Source organism: Trachurus trachurus, assembly GCF_905171665.1.
Source record: "Trachurus trachurus genome assembly, chromosome: 17".
NCBI lineage: Eukaryota > Metazoa > Chordata > Actinopteri > Carangiformes > Carangidae > Trachurus > Trachurus trachurus.
In genome coordinates this window covers 35,687,429-35,709,794 of record NC_139900.1, presented here as the reverse complement: position 1 = coordinate 35,709,794, position 22,366 = coordinate 35,687,429, and the positions used below count along the sequence as shown (strand labels likewise).

Genomic DNA, 22,366 nt, shown 5'->3' with positions numbered 1-22,366 from the left:
ATATTTGACGAGCGACCGAACTACTTAATATGTAATCACTTTCTGCACCCCTCTCCCCCCTCCCGACCAGGAAGAACGCTTATTGACAGAGCAGTAGCAGGACATGAGCAGAGGAGACTAGAGTCACAACACACAAGAAAGAAGGTTTTTGGAAATAAATAGTTTTTTAAAAGACCAATAACTGCAGCCGCAGCTGGTCGTGGAGTTTCATGTCTGATATTGTAACGTTGATAGTGATCAGCCCCGAGTGATACGTAAACACAGGAAGTCACATGTGTCTATAAAGCATCCAGTGCTAACGGCTAGGGGGCTAGGCTACTGTTAGCTCTGGGAGTTCTCAGCGGTCCGGACCCGGTTGAACTCCGGACCGGCGCGGCTCGACTCGGCTCGGTCTGGATTTATGTCATTATTTTTTTTATTTATTATCCAACTACTCAAAAGTTCCTGTCTCATTCACAGGTCATTAAATGGGTTGGCACCTCCACCACTAGGCCATTTTATTAAAAAGAAAAATAGCGCAACAACAACGAGAGCTACCACCAGAGGTGACTGTGAGGTTCAGTTTAGGAGAACAGCATTCGCACAGAAGGTTTTATCAGTCCATGGTTGCTCAATGTGGAATACGCTACCTCTGGCCATAAGGGAAATATCAACATATGTAGCATTCAAAAAAACAGCTGAAAATAGGCTTACCAACAACCAAGCCTGCCAACATTAAGGGCATGCTTGTTTTTGTGTGAGTATGTGTGGGCGTGTGTGCCTTGTGTACTTGTTTCTTCTGTTTTTTTTATATATTCTTTCTTCTTCTTACCAAGGCACTTTACCTCTGGCACTTTAAAATCCAGCACTTATTATAGCACTTTTTGTAAGCAATAATAGCACTTTATAACAGATGCACTTTAATGGTTCCTAACAGCTCCCGAACCTATTATTACAATGCTGCTCTTTCCACTGCAGCTAAGGTTTAAATTTGTAATGTGATTTGTGTAATAGTATTGTGATATTGTGATATGGTACTCGTACATACTAAGTGTTATAAATGTTGTTATTGATGTTTTGTATAATTGGTCGTATGTGTGCCGCGGGACTACAGATGGAAATTAGCCCTGAGCTAAATCTGGTGTATTTACATTTTTTATAATGTTCATTAATATGCAAAGTCCCGTCACAAATAAACAATAAAATGAAATGAAATTTTCGGCCTGAACCACCGCATCAGGTGGCGCTGGTCCGGCCGCCAGCCCGGCTCGCTGAGAACTGTAATCTGTAACAATCACTTCCCTGCGTCTCCAGTAGCAGTAGGCTAACAGTTTATTATAAAACTCATCAGTCATCATCACTGAGTCCGTTTATAAGGTTTAAAACTCCGGTGTTGTGTTTGTTTGTGTTGTTCCCGTTTCACTCGCGTTCCTGTTCTGTTTACCGTTGCCATGCCAACGCATGCAGCAGGGAGGGAGGGGGCTCGTGGAGATGCGTCAGGAGGAGAGGTGGGTGGACTTGTGAGGGAGGTGGAGCTGTGATTTTCAAATGTTTGTGCTGTGCTGAGTGAAATGCCAGATCGGTAAGTATTGCTTTAATACAACAACCACAACAGTGAAAAGCAACCACATTTTAACTATAGACAATTTAATGGGACACTATTTCCCAGGACTTTTCCAGGTTTGTCTAAATGAATACAACTTTGAACATATTAGGCTAAGTTTGGAATGAGTGTTGGGAGATGGGCAAACCACATCTCGCGAATTCTTCCATATAACAATGAACTCCCCCTGTGATTGGAGGACCCGACGAGACACCGGGTCCTCATCCAATCACGTGAGGTCATGGGCGGGACTAACACGGAAGTACTTGCAAGGAGTTCTTCGCTTGTCTGAAGAGCCTGGCGATGCGAGGCTACAAGGAGTAAACAGACTCTTCACAACTTTTTCTAACTTTGCTGATTCGTTGACTACAATGGCTGGACGGCGTCTCTTAACTTCGCCTCTCCCTCACCTCCACTGCATGGACGCGAACACCTTTCCACAGCAAGTCGGCAGACCGACGAGAGGAGAGTGCTTTTGACGCTGTTAGTGGGCTGTCTCGTCAGATAACTACCGCGACACAGACTCGGACTGACTGCCTTCTTTCCTTGGAGATGAAAAACAGGCCAGAGGAGCCCAACTCTAGAAGAAAAGACTGATGCAATCCCAAAATTGCGGTAAGAATATGTTCGGTGCCTGCTTGCTAAGCTAAGTAGCCTCAAGTAAAGCTTTCTTTCCGTAGCCCAAGCTAAAAGTAGCCTGAACCAGTGTGTTGCTTTATCAAGTGTGTTTCTGTGTATTTACAGGATGCAGTACGCCGTCTTCACAGCTGAGGCAACTTGGAGGAGCTACAAACCAGAGCAAGGGTAAGATTTAAAGAATAGGCTATGTGTTCATTCTGCTGCATGAGGAAAAACGTAAAACAGATACTCATCTTAACCGTACATTTTGTTTTCACAGACTGACCTCGTGACCACTGTGCCTGATGCCGATAAAGACACTATTGTGTGTAAGTAACGTTTACTACTTTCTGCTTACTGTTCAATGTAAGGGGATGCGTGTTAATGCTGTGCTTATGTGTTAATGTCTTATACTTGCAGCGCAGGCGGAAGCTGTGAAAAGGTCTCTGGAGCTCTGCAGCCTCACATTCAGAGGCAAAATCCTGAATACAGGGCAACACACCACAGATGTTTACAACTTGGACAAAATTAAAAAGAATGTAATCTGTTACCTACAGGCCCAGACGCAGCAAACAGAGCTGTGCCGTAGGATCATGGAGGAGAATGCTGTGTGTTGTGTTTTGTGCTATGTAGCTATACATACATTTTTTATTATTATTTATGCCAATAAAGCTCTTTCTGTGAATAAACATGTTGCTGGCAATTTTCTTTGCTCAATAAATTCATGTCCATAGGGATAACAATATGTGTGTATATTTCAACCAATTAGGAGTCATTTCCTAGTTTAAAAGTAGCCTATATATCAACCAACCACGAGTCATTTTTCTAGTTTAAAAGTATATATATCAACCAATCACGAGTCATTTTTCTGGTTTAAGAGTAGTGGTTTCAACCAATACTGAGTGAGGACATTCAAGCCCCGCCTGGCCGCTGCTGTTCATATGCTGATTAGAGCCATTAACACCTTCTGACCAGGCGCTGTTTCGCCGCTATTCATATGCTAATTAGCCCCTCCACCAGTGGTTCGTTTCCGTCAGTATGTGGCACGGACAAACGCAACGTTTGCAGTCCATAAATTGTCGTTAATTGCCGGTAATTAGGGAAATCTGCGGGGCGTTTACGGGGACGAAAATCCCACTTTTCATGCTGTGATAGTATTTCACTTTATTGTTTGGGCCTCAGTACCTGTCAGCTCTGAATGTTCCCTTTGTGGTTCATTATTCAAACAATAGAGTCTAAATTCAACTGTACCAAGAGTTTGTAAGAATATTTGAGTGTGTGTGCGAGATTGTAAATAAGTATGTAGAGAATCCAAGAATTTTTCTTCTTCATGCCCTCTGTTTCTGCCATTCAATCAGTACCTGCTCCATCGGTTATTTTTTCTTTTTTTTCACTTACAAGCAGAGAGAAAGAATGGGTGAGCCAGCACGAGATGAGAGATTACAGGAGACACAATCATTTTTACTGTGTGAGAAAATCATATAACTCAGTTTGTTGCTGTCACATTTCCACACTATCTAAACTTTATTTTTCTCTGCACAAAATAGTTTTTTAGCCATGGTATTGCAGTGGATGACAGTGTCTGATATACTGACTGATACATCTCAACTTTTTCCATGGATTCTGTTGAAGTTTTCATGTAATCTTGCACAACCAAAAAAAAGGTATATCCACATTCCTGCTAAATTAATATGTAATTAGCATCCTAACACACTGAACCAAGACAATGAATACCTTCTAAACATTTGCACATTTGCTTTGTCATTGTGAGCATTTTACCACACAAATGTAGTCTTGTGTACAATGCCACAGTGCTGTTAGCATCAATGCAAATGCTTGTATCGTCTCACGCAGCATCAACAAGGAAACAGATTGAACATTACACTTAAGTGAGACAGCTGTGAGTCGAGATACAAAAAGATTGAATGCTTCACAGAATTCAATTTTTTCTGTGTCTATTTTAAGCTCATGGGACACTGAAAAAATAGAATTAAAAAAGACTAGATAGATTTGCATGTCCAAACTTAATCTTTGCCCTACAGTACCGGGAGTGTGAATTGATATTTTATTTTGACGGGGAGAGTCAAGAAGATTAGAATTATCTAATTATAATCAATGAATCAGCACAGTTTTATATTTTTACTGGGTCAAAGTGGAGCGATAAGGGAAAGATGAAGAGAGTGAAGGGAGGGAGCAAGAAAGAGATTTGTAGGTACATTATGAAGATGTAAAGAATGATTATTTTATCATTAAAAGTCATATGCATTATGCAACTGCTATTGCATTATAGCATTGAACTATTACGTGGTCATTATTTTATAGACTCCTCATAATCAGTGCTTTGGGACTACTAAATGCACTATAAGAGGAGACAGTCACCACCACAAACACTGCAGATAATTGGAGAGACATGTAACTCTGCGCTCACCTCCACTGGCAGTCAGCCAGCCAGCAGCTAAACGAAAGTGGCAATTCATTCTGCCTGTCTAGTCAAGTACACATACAAATCCTGAATGTGAGCCGATGAAACTAAAACACACTGTCATTGTCAATAACACACTGTGACAAAGTGGGTGAGGCCACACCATTTGTCCCTTTACATTTCATTTCTATTTGAGTTCTCTTGCTTGTTTAGTTTGTTTATCCAGTACAATATTATGCAGACACATCCTATCCCGGGTTTGGTTTGAGTTTGCAGTATAGTAAGTACAGATCATTTACATCAATATGTCCAGATAAATCAAACACAGACAAGTAATGTTAAGTTAAATACATTTATTGGTTCAGTTCAGTTCATGTGCAATTAAGTAGCTTTTACAGATACATTATTGGTTTCTTTGTTTTATACTCACCATGTGGTCCAGGGGCAAAAGGAGGAAAGGTGAAGTACTTCCTGCTTTTATATCCTGGTTGACATCATCAGTGAGGTCATCGGGTAAACCATCTATGGGGGGATGGAGATGTGTGTGAGTGTTAAATGTGTATGGTTTGATATTCCATAATGTATTGTGGCACAGATGTGTGTGTGTGTGTGATGAAGATTATATAAAATCCCATTGTGAGGAAGTGAAGATTAAAAGTGTATGCTTACCTGTTTCAGGAGAGATGTGAGTCTTCCCTGCAGCTTGGTTTAGTCCAGGTGGATTCCTGTCTTAAAGACTCCCAGCCAGTGTTGTGCTAGTTACTGAAAAATAGTAACTAGTTACAGTTACTAGTTACTTCATTAAAAAGTAACTCAGTTAGTAACTCAGTTACTTAAACCAAAAAGTAATGCGTTACTGAGAAAGTAACTTTTTCGTTACTTTAAAACGTTTTTTTTCCCAATGCTCCCATTAAATAAAGGTTGATTGAATTCCCCTCTAACCCTCATTTCAGTTCTGTACTGATGCTGATGGGAAAAGCACGTGTTTTTTAAATCTATTTTACCATCATCATCATGCTGCATGATGTCAGCAGCAGCTAGAACTGCAAAAAAATCTCGAGTTACGTTCAAGAACCTGTTCACAGTGACGGAAGTAAATTCACTCCAGCGGTATTTTTTATCGATCGATCAGCTGTGTTTACCCAGAGCGATCAGCTGTGTTTAGCGTTTCAGGTGTCATAATTCAAGTCCGTCTGTCGGACTCCAACCGCTGCTGCTCGGGTGGAGTGGGGGCTTGTGTGTGCTGTGCTCGCTGTGACTCTCGAGCTGTGTCCCAGTTCAGGGGCTGCAGCCTGAACTGACACACAGCTTCGGTCTCGGTCGGATGCTGCGTTAGCAAAGTTACCTTAGCTCGCCGTCATGCCGTGCCCAGAGAATCGCTCTGGCCCTGCCCAGTCCTCTTCATGGAGCGTGTTTGATTACTTGTGGGACGCTAGAGGGCGGCCGCCAAGTGCTGTCTGTGCTCTGTCTTTCTTTCAATTCAATTAAACTTTATTGATCGCTGAAATGTTATAGGAAGTGTGTGCCGCTGTAAAACCTCACCAAAAAGAACGGAAAGCAACGGAGTAACGCAGCGTTTGGTAACGGAAACGGAGTTACTGATTTTAAAAAAACAACGCGTTACGTTATTAGTTACTGAAAAAAGTAACGGCGTTACGTAACGGCGTTACTAATAACGCGTTACTACCCAACACTGCTCCCAGCATGCAGGGGAGGTGAGTTGAGTGTGTGGTGTCAGAGAGAGAGGACATCAGGTGTGCAGGAGAGTGCACAGTGTTTTCACTTTTGAGTTGAGTTATTTTCAGTTAAGCTGAGTTAACTGTTATTCCCTTAAGACTTTTTGTAAATATCTTTTTTTTGTTTATTTCACTGTGCATTTTTGGTGGCACTTTTTGTACAAATAAATCTCTATTTTTGATAATTGAAACCTGCTTCATGAGTCTGCCTCCTACAATCCTTCACTCAGGCCTGCCCTACCACACACACGCATGGCGTCCTGGGGTATTTCAATCAGTGTACAGTGCATGAAGCAGTACGTGAGGGTCTGTGTGTTTGGTTTTTAAATCAAATCATATGGTTCACATCTAACTGTGGTCCTATAAGGAAGCAGATGCATAGAAACCACAGCCTCAGGGCCTTTTCACCCAGTCAGTAAGTAAGGCAGGGATGTCAGGACGTCCTGTGGGAATTTCTGTCTCTTCACACTCATAAAGAGTGAGACTCTGCGTTCTAAATCAAATATCCCTGGAGAGCCCTGGTTGCTCCAGCACAGGTCTCAACCCCATTAGTTCATATCACAGCTTGAATAAACTACCCGTGTGTGTGGGTGTGTGTGTGTAGGGGTGTGAGTGTGGGTGTGGGTCTTTGTGTGTATCTATGTGTGGCTGGTCCTTAGAAATAAATGTAACAAATAAAAATCCTTCTCAATGTTGTTTTTTCCTCCCTGCAGTTTTTTTCCCTTCTGCATCTCAAATCAGCATATATTCTCCTCTTCAGTACGAATAAATAGTTTGCCGTTAATTCATCCGAATCCTTCACACCAGCCTGATTACAGAAAACCAGATGCTACAGCCAGAAAAAGAGAAAGAATAACAGGAGGATTTATAAATCCTTTAAGACTTTTATCTACCTACCTGAAGTATCACTTTAGAAGTAAATACACTCACAGTTTAAGTGGTTTAAGTTGATTTGTTTATATTTTTCATATCTCACTGTGATGCAGATTAAGAACAGGGCTTGTGCTGCAGGTGTGTTGTTCCACTGTGTCATTCATCCTGAGCCGGTAAAATAGTTAAGAGCGACATTTCTATTTATTGTATTTACAGCATACGACACCTGTATGACATGACAGGTTGACTCTGACGTTAATCCATTTACCTGAGGGTACTGTGGGATCTCCCAAAATGTTCTGGGTGGGAAACACACAAGCTCATCCTGAGCAGGTCAGAAGTCAAACAAACGTTCAAAGAGGACATTGGTCTCACTTCTGTCCAGTGGACCAAGTCACCAACAACTGACCACATCAATGTCAGTGAGATGACAGGGCATGGCAAGTTTGTGTCTCAACTAGTTTCTGCTGCCTCTCAGTGGCCAAAAATATCATAGTGCAAACACGAGAATCCCCTCCTTCCACCGTGCAAACTGTGACCACACACATATGGACAAACAGATTTTGACTCACAGTCACACCTGCAAACGTTTTCCATTTCTACCCTAAACCGGCATTTCAACAGACTTGAATCCAAACGTGAAGCTTGTGCTCAACTGAGATTCACTGGGATCAAAGGTTTGAGGGTGAAAAACCTTTTAGAGTTGAAAAATAAAGTTAACGTCAAAGTCAAAAAGTCAACCCGCTGACTGACAAGGTGGACAACAAATAATCAGTCGTTAACTAATTTGATTTGTTTAACCATTTCAATCTCTTTTTTTAATGGTTCCAGTTGAGCAGCAGAGTTTCTCAAATCTCTGCTTCTTTAGATTTTTGGCTTTTTTTTTTTTGTACTGTGGCTTTGTGCTCCTGGAAGCCTTCACTATTTTCAGATGTTTTCTAGATAAAACAATTAATTGATTATTTCCTCCACAGTATCACCAATAATGAGAATAATCCTTTCCTTGCAGCCCTAAAGCCATGTACTGTAAGCAAAAATAGTGAATTAGTTCTGAGATTACCGCTGTGGCCCTGGTTTGGAGAAAGTATCAGTGTGTGTGTGTGTGTGTGGGTGTGCAGTACATGTGTGTGAGTGTGTGTGTTTGGGTAGAGAGGTGTGGGAAGGATGGGTCCTTAGAAGTTTTTCAAGTGATCAAAGAGTGTTTACGGTGGTAGATAAAAATTGCGTGGTGGTGCACGGGTCTTCTGCAGCCGTGTTTGTCGTTCGTCATGTGCCTTTAATGAACAGCTCATTAGACAGCATCTATCTGACGACAGGGAGCAAATGATCCAGGGATGAGAAGAATAATTTGTTGCATCTATTTCATTGACGGTAAGAAGGAAAGGAGCATTCAGAGATACGCCTTTAGTTTCGGCTGCATGATTGGAGTAAATATCACCCTCTTCATTACAGCAGCCTCATACATATAATCCTCTGCGGGGAAATGCTCCTAACCTAAATAAGACACTTAACAGCCAATGTAGTTGCAGAAGTAATATATTCTATAAGGATGTCCTATTTTTGTGTTTGTACACACCAGGGTTATTTTCACATTTGAAAGCATAATAAATGGTTACATAGCAGAAAGTGCTGGGTAATAACATGATAATCTTTCTCTCTCCTCCGCAGATCTGCAACAAGGAATGGCACTATTATGTGATCAACGTTGAATTTCCCGCAGTGACACTATTTGTGGATGGTGTGACCTATGAACCCTACCTGGTAATGGACGACTGGCCGATCCACTCTGCAAAGATCGATACACAGCTGACAGTGGGTGCCTGCTGGCAAGGTCAGTGCATCTGTGTTTATGTGTAAGAACATATAGCAATTTCAGTGTAATGCAGAAATTAGTTTAGGGCGTTAAATGGAGTGAAATCAAACGGGGTAGGATGTGAATGCTGTTAGCATGGTGATGGTTGGGATTGTTTACAGCTGTAATATCATCTGATAGTTGTTTTTTATTCTGATAGTTGTTTTTTATTCTGATAGTTGTTTTACATGCTGCAGCTTTCTCAGCCCCACTTCATTATTCATTTTCTGCACATACATTTAGGGAGTCAGTTCCCTATTGGCTTTTTGACTTCGGTGCAGGGGAATCATTGTCTTTATAACTTCCTTTAAAAGCACTTTAGTTAGCTCTGTTATCTAAAAGCTTCATGAGTCATACTGCCAGTTACAGCTGCTGCAGTGTTGTAAAAGCTTGTTGGAAAAAACAACCAAGAGAGATGTATAAACACAAAATAAGGAGCTATAAAGATGAGCTGATCTGTTGGTTGCTAAGACGTTTTACTTTTCTTCCTTTCATTTGTCACCTGTTTGTGTATGTGTTGTTTCTGTCTTTGGAGCTGTTTTGTTTAAATATGAAAAAAGTTTTTAAATATATCAAGTATAGTACAATTGCGCCAAGAAAACAGCGCTGCAAAGCTTTTAAAGCAAATCCCACTCAAGTATTTTGATCAGAAACAATAACTACTTATACACAACTGAGAGCATGAAAAGCAATTGGTGTACTGGCTGAAATGTGAGGTATTTTTTGCTAAGTAGGACAATAGGCTCTATGCACAGCTCCACTACTTCCTGAATTTAAGGCAGCTCCTTTATTTCCTGTCTTACATTATTGGACAAACTGATTAATACAGGTGTGTTTGACCATTGTGACTACTCAGACACACCTGGATTAATCAGTTTGTCCAATAATGTAAGACAGGAAATATAGGAGCTGCCTTAAGTTCAGGAAGTAGTGGAGCTGTGCATAGAGCCCATTACAATTACAACAATTAGGGAATATGCACAATCTCCAGGTGTAGTGCTCAAAAACCTACTTTTCTTTCCTTTTTTAACAGAACAGTCAGAAAAAATAAAGACGTGTGGTGAACACACAAATGCACCAATGAACACCTTTTTTTTCCCGTTCACAATTGAAGCCCAAAAAAGAGAGAGGGAGAAGCAGTAGACTCACTGTTCAGATAAATTAAGAGATTAAGATTTAAACCCCAGGGCTGCTGGTATTTCCTCTTTGAAATGGAGAAACACGAGCTGAGTGGATATCAAACAGGAAATTCTGCGTGTCAGCTCTAGAGGCAGGCAACGAGAGTGAGTGGTGATCGCATTGGAATGACTGAGAGCTACCCTGCTGCCATGTTTATGAGATAAATAATTACACAAAAGTGGTTTACAGGAGAGCAGAATGAGACGCTAGTGATCCGTTCTGCTGCCTTCCTAAAAAACACTCATAACACTCACCAGCTTCATCCAAAGCTTCAATCCTGATGGTATTTTGGTTGCTGTTCAAATTTCTTTTCATCCTCAGCCTGATTGCATTTTTTTTTCTTTTTTGTCGTCATCATTTTCTTCCTTGCTTCATACAGCTCTCTTCTCTTTCTGCCTCTTTCCATGAATCTCTGATTGTGAGAGAAAGCCCTGAAGGAAGGATTAGCTAGAGTGAATGGAGGACAACTTTGCCAGCTATTACATCCCAATGAAGCTCCTTTAAGCTTCACTAAGCCGCAACTGATAACTTTGCAGGCCATTAGCGAGCAAGATTGCCTTTCAGAGTCTCTCATTTCTCCATCCCCTTTTCCCCACAATCAACAACATAATGATGAGACATGTGGAACGAAAGGCATTCACACTGTACTTTCACGCCCTGAAAGAAAAACCCAGGCATGTGTTCTCGCCGTACACTTTTAGCAAGAAAACAGTTTGGTTGTTTGTTGTTGTGCTTTTTAAGTAGTTTTCTGCAACAGTGAGGTGGTGTTGTGTTCGAATAAGAAATGTTGTGTTTGCCATCTCATTTCATTGGCAGGAGAAAGGTGGGCGTGAACTTTCAAAGCAACCCCACTGTGTACAAATACTTAATCAAAGGAGACGAAGCACAGGAAAGACATCAAAAACACCATGGGGTGATTTGTTTTGTTGGAAATGAATGCTTCAATCAAAACATGCCATCAGAAAATTTGAAGTCATTTGCTGCCATTTTAGAGAGAGAGTGCGTGTTACTTTCCAGCATGCTTTTAAGCAAACAGTGAAGACTTTATAATATTTTCTGAATATTTTGATATTTTTTGTTTGAACTGAAGGAAACCACCCCTACTCTTAGTGGCAGGAAAAACACAGATGTAACTCAGAGTGTGAATTAAGGCTCTGTTCTATTAAAGTGCCCCAGTAACACCAATGAACTAGCCATGTGCAATACAAGAGCTGAGGAACTGGGACAGGGACAGGGACACCCAATGAAATGCAGCCGTTATTATTGTCACAATCTGTCATGAATACGTTTAAACATGTACCAATTGTGGGAAAACACGAACCATTTTCTTAAAAATTCAAACCTCGGAAAAAATTGGGCATGAACTTTCAGCAAAGAAAAAACTGATCTGGACCTCACAGATGATGATCTAATATGTGTGTGTGTGTAATCATGAGTAAGAAAATATTTAGGTACCTTGAAAATGGAAGGAAACCACATTGAAAAGGAAAAGAGATGATGTTGTCACCATAGAGGTTGTCACTGATTGCGTCGCCTTTAATTTGACAGAAACAAAATATTTTTCATGCCTTTATTTACGCTCATTTTGTCTGCGTCACCCAAGGACTGAAAATGTGAAGCATTATGTTGTGTGAATGTCTCAGTGCCAATTTGTTCAACACATTCATACCTGTCATGATTTGCTTTTACAAATTGCTGGTTTTCATAAGGTGGTAGTTGTTAAACTTCTAATGTGATTACAAAATGCAACATTTATTTTTTTCTGGTAGAGTCATTTAAATACAAGTTTGCATTTAGTCTCTGAACGCTCAATCACAGGGACCTTGTCTTGATGAAAACCTTTCAACAATGCATTTGTCAGAGAAATGAGGGAGAGTAAATGTCAGAATCATGACAAGTGGTTCTACATTTGTGGAGAGAAATGGAGATGATGGACACAGAGTGCAGAGTGCCCCTACTCTCATCTTGCAAACACAGTGCTTGTGTCTCCTGCTGATGTACGGCTAAAAACACTGCAACAACAGAAATTGGTTTATAATGAGGTCAACAGTCTTAGTTTGTAGTTTGTGATTGTGCCATGTAGGAGTACACAGTCTTTTACAAAACAGAAATACCAGAACATGCAAACTACTGTATATTAACAGTATAAAAAAGCCACATTATAGGAAATGTCCTTGTAAAAAACACGAGACACAACATTGCTCCGCATGGTTACTACTAGAGGCAGCCACATGTAAATAATGTAGAGCTATATTTAAATGCTGTGATAAAATCCACCCTCTGCATTTTAACACTTGGTTACTGAAAAAGTGACCGACTCAACAGTGTGTGACCTTTTTTTCTTTTTTTTACAGTCTGATAATATCCTCTGCTCTGGCTGTGATCTAGCCATCAAATACTCTCCATTAAGCAGAAGCCTCGACTCTTTGAACTTTTGTAGCATATAAAAAGTTTCTTGCTGGCACACAACTTGTTGGGTCTGACCTTGCAGAAGTTTTGCACCTACACATCTCATAATGTTGATTTCACGACGTCACTTCTCTGTTAAAGTATGTGGCACATGGACTTCATCATTACATTGTCTCATTCTCACTCACCACCATCATCTTCATCATCGTCAACCTCGGTCTTCCCTGTATCTCACAGCCCAGGTAGACAAACACGACAACTCTCTGTGTCTCTTTATAACACAGTTTCGGTCTCCCGCTGCACAGCCTTGTGAACACAGTTGGTGAGAGTCTCTGTGACAGGAACATGTATGATTCACATTGACTGAGCTGAGAGAGAGTAGATGCCTCCAGCCTTATGCAGGCTGACTGGTAGCTGCCGTCGCTGTTTACTATTCCCCGAACCTCACTGTACAGAATTGCTTGTGCACCAGGAGGACCCTGGGGTTTGCGTCAAGTGAGTGGGTGAACTCAAGCAGCAACATCACTGTGTCAGCCAGAGATTCTCAGGCCATTATATTCAGTACAGTAGAGTTGAATCAAAGCTTCAATAGAGAGTATTCTTAATACTCCACAAAGAGGTGCACGGTCAAGTAAATCATTTAAAGAATATTATATAAAACATTTTCTCTTTTTGCATGAAAGAAACATTATTTTATGTAAAAAGGAGGTATATGTCCACAGTATTATTTTACAACTCTCATTAGAATCGTTACCTCAATAATTAAGCTAAGAGAGAAATCACCATTAAGTGAAAATATAATCTATCTTCTTTTTACAGTCTATGGAACCTGTACATGTGTAATTATTTCAAAAACCAGATTGTTTGCCATTGTACTACTGTGACATATTTGCATTTGAATACACTACATGATAAAAAAATATACACATTATCCTCAGGTGGTATTTGCACTGCTATAAAAACACTTGACCTGAGTGTCACCTGCCGTGGAATCTGTCAGAGTGAAGAGGCCACAGCTGACTCACGATGGAAATATTCACATTGGAAGTCATTTGCGTTAAGTGGATCGGAGCTTTATGATTTTGTGGAAACCAGAAGTAGTGAAATGACACCACAAGGCCAAGCTGACCCGTCTGGCAGCAGAATCTGGTGCTTTGTGTGGAAAAGAGTCGACTCATAAGAAGATGTCAGGGCTTGAGTGAATTTGTGATGGAGCTGACACCGCAGACTGCAGTGCCGCGGATCCTCACACACATTAAGAGACTGTGCCAATGTGCTGGCCTGTGCTAGAGCTTCCATTTATATTGTATGAAAGGATGAATTTTCCACTTGCTGTGGCAGCTGCGGAGTATTTCAGGTCAAGTAGCATAACACCTGTCAAACTCATACATCAAATTCAAACCCTGACAACAAGAGTCAAAATAGCTGCTGTTGTGCATGACATTAGAAATGTATCATGTGATATTTGCTGTTGTATTGCACCTATTCTATTGCTATTGCTTTTGCTGTGGGGGTTACAGCAGACCCACAGCTAGATCCACAGATGTGACTAAGAGCCTGTCAAGCGTAGTCATTTTTTTCTGTTTTTAGTTAAAAGTCACAAGTATTTCATCGTTCACCACCATCAACTTATTCAGAAAGTACTTTTCATTTATCTGTGCTATAGTTGTTTACATTCACATCCTAAAATATTTCCAAAGAGAAGTTGCCATGTATAGTACGTTAGACAACTATGAAAACACATGTGCATTATCTGGGCAATTAAATAGCATTCATTGCATGTCAGACTTCATGTCACTTACAGCTTCACACACTAAGATGTGAACATGGTGGGAAAAAAAGAACCTCTAAATTCTTCATGGTTCGCTTCCCACTGGTTAATGTGAGCTTTTCCTGAAGTGAATTCACAGATGTTACATTCAGCAAATTGTATGTGCTTTTCCCATGGAAACATCTATAATACATCTTGTTGCCTTTTTATGCAGTCTGTTTCTGTCTTTTTTCACCTAATTCTTCTCTTCTCTTCTCTTCTCTTCTCTTCTCTTCTCTTCTCATTAGGTGGTGAGGTAGCGACCCCAAGGTTCACCCAGTATTTCCATGGCAGCCTGTCAGGTCTGACAATCCGACCAGGCCGCATTGAAACCCAGAAGGTTATCTCCTGTTTGCAGGCCTGTAAAGAGGGTCTTGATATAAACTCCCTCGAAAGCCTAGCTAAGGACATCAAGGTACGTGGTGTTACCTGGTCACGCACAACAGATTCCACACTTTCAGCAGCTGGTATTGCAACTGCTATCCACCATATTGGTACTGTAGAAGAAGTGAAACAGCATGTTCTCACAGTTTTACAGGCTGATGGTTTAGACCAGAAAGAAACAGACATGTTAAAATATTTTACACCAAGCCAAGACACACATAATGTTACTTACATGTATGAACATAAACACAAATAGTTTGAATCTTGAATCTCTTTGTTTCTTTGAGGACAAATAGATTTTGTGTGTTTGTCCAGTTCCATTTTAACCCTGCCCAGTCTGTGCTGGTGGTGGAGGGCGAGGATGTGGACAGCATCAACACAGCCATGACCAAGGTGTCCTACATCAACTCTCGCCAGTTCCCCACACCGGGTCTCCGACGACTGCACATCACCACCACAGTGCAGTGAGTAAAGTGATGCAAAGTCCAGCATTTAGATACAACTATGAATATAGCACAATATAATATGATTATGTTTGGATCAGATGTATGATATTGTTTGTACTTGTGTGCCTTGATTTGCATATATAGAGGGGTTAAGTATATGAGTGTGTGGCGTGCATCAACAAACATTAGACAATTCAGTCTGTCTGCTTTCAGTGATGAGTTGGGATGCACATGGACCTGTTCGATTTTCAGAGGGTTTGTACTGTGTATTTAACACGTCATAGAAGTTTTAGCTGTTTGATTTCTTCCTCTTTAGTGTTAATGACAGATGCAGCCAACTGTGAACGACTGAAGACTCACATCTTTGTATAGGACTAAGGGAACACCTGTAGCAAGTATTTAAGTCGGAGGCCTCTAAACCATCCCTACAACACCAACATGAATTGTTTCATACATTATACATGAAACAAGCCTACACCTTGTAAGTCTAATGGACAGCCACATGAAGTATAGAAACAACTAGAGGTGGGTGGTTGAAGCACTAAAGTAAAGACTCTGTCACAGACCTCCCTGTGAGATGGCAGAGGATGGATCATTAGGGTAAAAACTATTAAAACACTGAACAGACCAACTGACCATTAAAGACATTAAACCCTCTGGTGACTGGGGAGAGCACATCGCTAGTTTTCTTTCTTTTGTTTTCTGTTTTCTCCTCTGTGTGCACGTCTGTTCTTTCATCTCTGGATTTAATTTGATTTGCTTTGACTTGATTGAATTAACTTTGTCCACTTTGCCCAATAGCCCCAGGTCCCACAGACGGTCATGTCAGTGGGTCTGTTTGTCCAAAGCAATATAACTAAACAACTGCCTAAATTCTCATGAAATCTGTGCTTTGCTCCACAAAAATATTGTTTGAAAATAATCATTTCCAGAAAATTTGCCGCGCTTATTCGAAGAATTAATCCTGATCTGCTGACATTTTCTCTAATGCGACCATCAAGGCAAAAATTTCCATTTTCACACAGAAAATATGAAAATCTAATGGAAATGCAATAATAAACTAAACTGACCTGATAAAATGCTCTTGCTGGTATAATTGGATTAGCTATTTTCCTCTTGATAACGATATAAGCAGACATGTTCACTGTGTATAATAAAACACCTAACACCCACAGTAAATTTAACATTCAGTCACTCAGACATTATATTTAAAACATGTTTTATCTTTTCATGCAATGGTGTCTTTTATTGATTTCTTAACTGCTGACTGATTTGAGAGTAAATAGCTAGTTAAAAAAAAAGTAGTTTGATTTTCTAATTACACCTACAGCCCAGTCTAGCTCTGAATTCCCTTCTCAAAGCACTAAGCTGCAACACATTTATTGTGTTTAAGTGCTCGATTACTGTGTTTGACTGAGTGTGCATGTGTTTTGCACCTCTGTGCTTCTCATTGCACTTAAAGTATTTGTTTTTCCACGTTCAAGTTTGTGTGTGTGTTTAATTGTGAGCCTCTTGTGTGTCTGCTCCCATCTCCACACGTATGCAGTTGTCAACCCTGTTCATTTTGTTGAGCAGCAAACACAGGCAGGTCAAATCAGCTTAGATGTGTGCTGGTCGATAAAGAGAAACAGGCTCAGGGAGCAGCAGCGGAGGCTGTCTAACTGTGAACAACACTTCACAGCTCCTCTCCAGATAAAGATGGATAGATCTTCCTCAGCAGATGTGTTGAATCTTCAGCCAATGACTGAAAGAGATTTTAATTTGTAGTCCAGTCACAAATTGTTGCCTTTTTTTCATCTTAGTTATGTGACGTTGAGCTGTGTGTAATATTAAAATTAATCTAAATTTACCTAAATCCATTAAATAAACTGACTGGTATTTATTGACGAGGGCCTAAAAAGAAAAGCCAGGACTGTCAGACATAATCCCTTGGTGTTAAAATTCAAACCACTCTACCTGAGTTTTTTAATCAATCCAAAGATCTTCAAAGTCATGAACATAGTTGCAACTTTGAATATTGTCAATCAAATCTGATCACAGTAAACCTGAAGCAGTTTACAGTAGCTGCATTTGGTCTCCAAACAAGACTCTGACCTAAGGAAGGTTTTTCCTTACCCTGCTGCTGCACTTTTAGTCATGAATATTAACTCCTATAGAGAAAAAGACTTTGAGGCTATAACACTTGATGCATGTCCACGATGCTTCCTGATCTTCCAATATTTGGAATAGTGGAATTTCTTCATCTCAAGTCTTCAATATATGTATTTCTCTTAAAGAAAACCTGTCAGTCTTAGATTTTATGATCATTACTTGTGACCAGAAATATCTGAAAAGCTCGCACAACACATCTGCAGTTAGATGACATTTTAAAGAAGCAGTGAAGCAGTAACGCTGGTGCTCTTCCTTCCTCTAACCTTCTGTGTCTGTGTTTCAGGTGTTTTGGGGAGGACACGTGTCTCTCCATCCCGGACATCAAGGCGGTCGTTATGGTGCTGCCGCCCAGTGAACCAAGAATCACAATTACAGGATCTAATCGACTCGTCAGGCCTGCCGGTGACCTGCAGGGGCCGCTGGGTGTGGCGCCCTTCAAAGAGCTTCACATCACCAGCACAGTGATGAAGGGAGACAGCTTCAGTGGATGTGAGTGGAGATACTGCGCTGGTTGGTTAAAGGTGCAATATGTAAGAATGTGGCCAAAAACAGTTACTGCAGTCAAATTCAAAACACAGCGATCTCGTTTTTTCTCCCAGTCGTAGCGGCAGCTCAGTGGACCAGACCGGACTGACGCCGCCGTGACTGGGAGAGAGCGCTAGGTGGCGCAACATGTAAACACGTAAACACGTAAATTCAAAACATAAACATGATTTGCAGTCTGCAAAAAAAGATTTTTAATGCAAATACTCTGGCTGTACTATTGTTGTTGGTGAGTTCATCATGTTATATTTATTATTATTTTATTTAACCTTTATTTAACCAGGCAGAATCAATTAAGAACAAGTTCTTATTTACAATGATGGCCTGACAATTACAATGATGGCCTGACAAGACAGGACAGATTATATTATTATTATTATTATTATTATAACCTTTATTTAACCAGGTTTGAGAGACCTGGCCAAGAATGACAGCAGAGTTTCAACACATAGTCACATTAATTAAAAACATAAAACAAACAAACAAAACAAAAAACAAAATTGAATTTTTTAAAAATTAGTTAAAATAATTTACAAGATTAGTCAAACATTTGCACTCAATTGAAACATTTGCACTCCTGAAGCCTGGATGTGATGGAATTTATCATGGACTTGAATACATTCAGAGATACCAGACTTTGGAGTTTGAGCTCTGACTGCAAACTGTTCCATGACTCGGAGCAGAGAATCTAAAAGCTTTCTTCCACATTTCTGTTCTCACCTTAGGAACAGTAAAATGAACATTATTCCTGAGTCTCTGTGACATATTAGGAGGATTTTACGGCCAGTTGCTTTAGATTTCTTACATACTGTACCTTTAAGATGCCGTTGTGTCACACTTTGTAGTAGTGTGTCAATTAATGTTACAGTAAAAGTGTTACACCTTCACGTACAGTACTCCATAAATACTTTATTTTAATCATTCGTTTCCATGGATACAGTCCGTAGGCCAGGTGTGATGGAGGTGATGCATAACCTGGACTACTGTGACATCCTGGTGATTGGAGAGGAGCTGAGCACAGAGAGAGAGAGTCTGGAGATTCACCACAGTGCTTTGTTGGGAAAACATCTGGATGCCACCAACTCCACCTCTGGAATTTCAATATACGGTAGGCAGAGCTGCTGACACACCGAGAGGACTGACGAGGCATGTCCACCTTAAAAACGCAGTTTCATTTCTTACACCAACGTGCACCTTGTGTGACATTTTCTCTTTGTGTTCCAAGGTGTGGACTCCATGGCTCACTACGAGCAGGCGCTGAGGCAGGTGCGCTACAGGAACTCGCGAGCTGCCGCCCTCGGTGAGAGAAGGTTCAGACTCACCTGCTCTGAACTGAATGGACGTTACACCAGCAACGAGTTCAATCTGGAGGTCAGTAAGACATCTTTCATCCCTTATATCAGGGGTTCTCAACTAGTCTCACTCTGGGACCCACATTTTCCCGTGGTCATTAAGTCACGACCCACTTTTATAGAATTCAAACCAAGATTTAAAAAAAAAAAAAAATGCCTTTAAAAACTAATTTAGCTGTTTATTGAGCAAAGTGCATTTCAGAGCACATGAATGAAACTGAGGAGGACCATGACAACTGCATATAAGTGAATACAAATATATCAAACTGCACAAAATGGAGACCAACAAAATGATATATTTGACTTCTAATGCATCTCTGCATTCAGAGCATATTCACAAAAGTGAATAAATATCAAATTGCACAAAATAAAGACCCACAAAACAAAACAAGGTGTTGTCACTGCATTCAGAGCAAATAATAAGAAACTGAGGAGGACCATTACAACTGCATGTGTGCAAGTGTCGTGTGCCTTTCAAAATAAGTTATATTTCAAAATAAAAGACATATCCAACATCACATGCGCATTAAATATTTACTTTTTTTGACCAGCTGTCCGCGACCCATCCAGAACAGGTCTGCGACCCACTTTTGGGTCCCGACCCACCAGTTGAGAACCACTGCCTTATATTTCATCTTTTTTCCCTTTATCTCCTTGTCATGCACTGTTTAATCCGCTACCTTTAATCTGTCATCTTTTTTCCCCCCCTCGCTTCTCTTCTTCATTAGCTTTTATTTCTTACTAGTTATCGATAAAGATTGATCATTCTAATTCTCCCCTAATGTAGATCATTGTTCATATCACATTGTCTTTATATTTTTTGAATCTCACTTTATCAGGGCGGTGCGTGGCGCAGTGGTTAGAGCGGCCGCCCCATGTAGAGGCTCGAATCCCGCGTTGGGTAGACCTTTCCTGCATGTCATTCCCCCTCTCTCTGCCTCCCCCTTTCCTGTCTATCTCACTGTGCTATCAAATAAAGGCAAAAAAGCCAAAAAATATACTTAAAAAAAAAAAAAAAGAATCTCACTTTATCATTTTTGTGGTTGCACAAATTACCATCCACTCCTCTGAGGATAATGAGTTGTTGTCACACCCCTGCAGGTCAGTGTTCTTCACCATTCAGCGCCTGTGGAGCATGTCAATCACATGGCAGCCCAACCCCAGTACATGAGACCCGTCCATCACCCACTCATGATACACACTTTCAACTCACACATGTCAGGTAAGCTGCAAACGTACCTTTGTTTCCAAATCACAGTATTTTTGTTAATTGAACCATAATTTGAAAATAAAAAACAAATCAACAGTCCACATACTGTATGTAAATGTGTGTTCGATTTTTTTCCACCAGTTTCAGCTCAGCTGCTATTCTGACTGTACAATCTCACATCTATCTCCACAGTGAAGTGCGAGATTATAACAGACATTTAGATTTATTTGCCTTTATTTTCTGTTCAAAAAATAAGATGTTCAGACAAGATGATTTAACTGCAGATTTGCTTGCAACCAATCTAATCAGAGATTGCTCATGACTTTTCCTCTAATGGGCTGGCTGTTTCCTCCCCAGATCCCAGCAATGAAATTTGACTGTAAAATCTTATCAGTACTGAGAGAAAGACCCAAAATAACCAACAGCAATAACGGCTTGCGGCTGTGGGAAATATTACTTAAGAAAACCTTTAAGGAAATGATTATACAATTGAAGATAACACACAGGAAACTGTGTTGCTTCTTCTGCTCCAGGCACAGCACCTCCAGCAGCCACAGTGGTGATCGTGGTTTGCATCGCCGCCCTGGTTGTGATTGTGGTGATCGGCGTTTACAGGATCCACGCCACACATCAGGAGGGGTCCAGAGAGGACGAGGACGAGGTTAAAGACCCTGAGGAGGACTGGGACAACTCTGCTCTCACCATTACCGTCAACCCCATGGAGGTAATTTATAACATGCTTTCAATTCTAAGTGTTTTTTCTCCTTTGTGTTTCTCTAATGCACTTGAATTTGATGGAGAAAAAAAAGAGGATTTCGGACTTAAACTACAGTACCTAATCACACTTTGTTCTGTAGAACATAAAAGGGGCTCAGGCGATGGATGAAGAAGTAAAAGGAGAGAACCGAGAGGAGGAAGAAGAGGAAGAGGATGAAGAACAGGTGGGAGGAATGACAAGTGCTGAGTCGGACAACAGTGATGAAGATGAGGAAGAAGAAGCAGAGCGAGAGGTGAAAAAGAGGAAGCAGAAGGAAAAAAACGATTGGGACAGTTCCTCCAAAGCATACTGACCACACACATATAACCACATACACACAACACTGCAAGGTTGTCTCTATCACCCCCCCCTCTCTCTCTCTCTTTCTCTGTCAACCACACACACGCACATCGTGCAGACATTCCTTCATGCAGGCACACACACACACACACACACACACACACACACACACACACACACACACACACACACACACACACACACACACACACACACACACACACACACACACACACAAGAAAAAAATCTCTGATTAAATGATTTGCAATGCAGGACAACAACACTTTAAATCAGCTCATGTTGTCATTTTTAATGAAACATCTCCCTCTGCAGGACAAAGTGTGAACTACAGAATCAGCTACAGTCCCACAGTGCTGGAACAGTGTCGGTAGCCACATTATTATTCACATCAGAGTCAGTGAAGCAGAGCAAAATATATCAAACAAACACAGTCTTCTCATTATGTGTGCAGAGTTTTGCAGATAATATTGAATCTCAAAAATGAAATCTTTGAATATGGCGGCACAAAAAGAAACCAGAGGATGATGATGTGAGCTTTTATTATTTGATATGTGCAATGATACGTGTCCTCAGATTACTTTTTTATTGTTTACTTTTCAAACAGATTATCTGAAAGATAAAGAGTTATTAACAAACTTAAAAGCGAGATGTATCCATATACATATCCATTAATAAATGTATCCATAAACCTTTTTAATATAGTTCCTTCGACCTATATAGT

General features: G+C 40.5%; 1 protein-coding gene across 1 annotated transcript; it reads left to right on the top strand.

The window, feature by feature from the left end:
* Positions 1-2,326: 2,326 nt before the first annotated feature.
* Positions 2,327-21,637, top strand: LOC311000645 (calsyntenin-2-like; the record flags this gene model as incomplete). The annotated part of the gene is made up of 11 exons (XM_083991385.1): positions 2,327-2,386; positions 2,621-2,808; positions 8,900-9,062; positions 14,730-14,896; positions 15,181-15,329; positions 17,746-17,951; positions 18,946-19,113; positions 19,231-19,376; positions 20,459-20,579; positions 21,101-21,291; positions 21,425-21,637. Coding segments are annotated over 11 exons (1,772 nt in total), but the record flags the coding sequence as incomplete, so codon positions are not given.
* Positions 21,638-22,366: the final 729 nt, after the last annotated feature.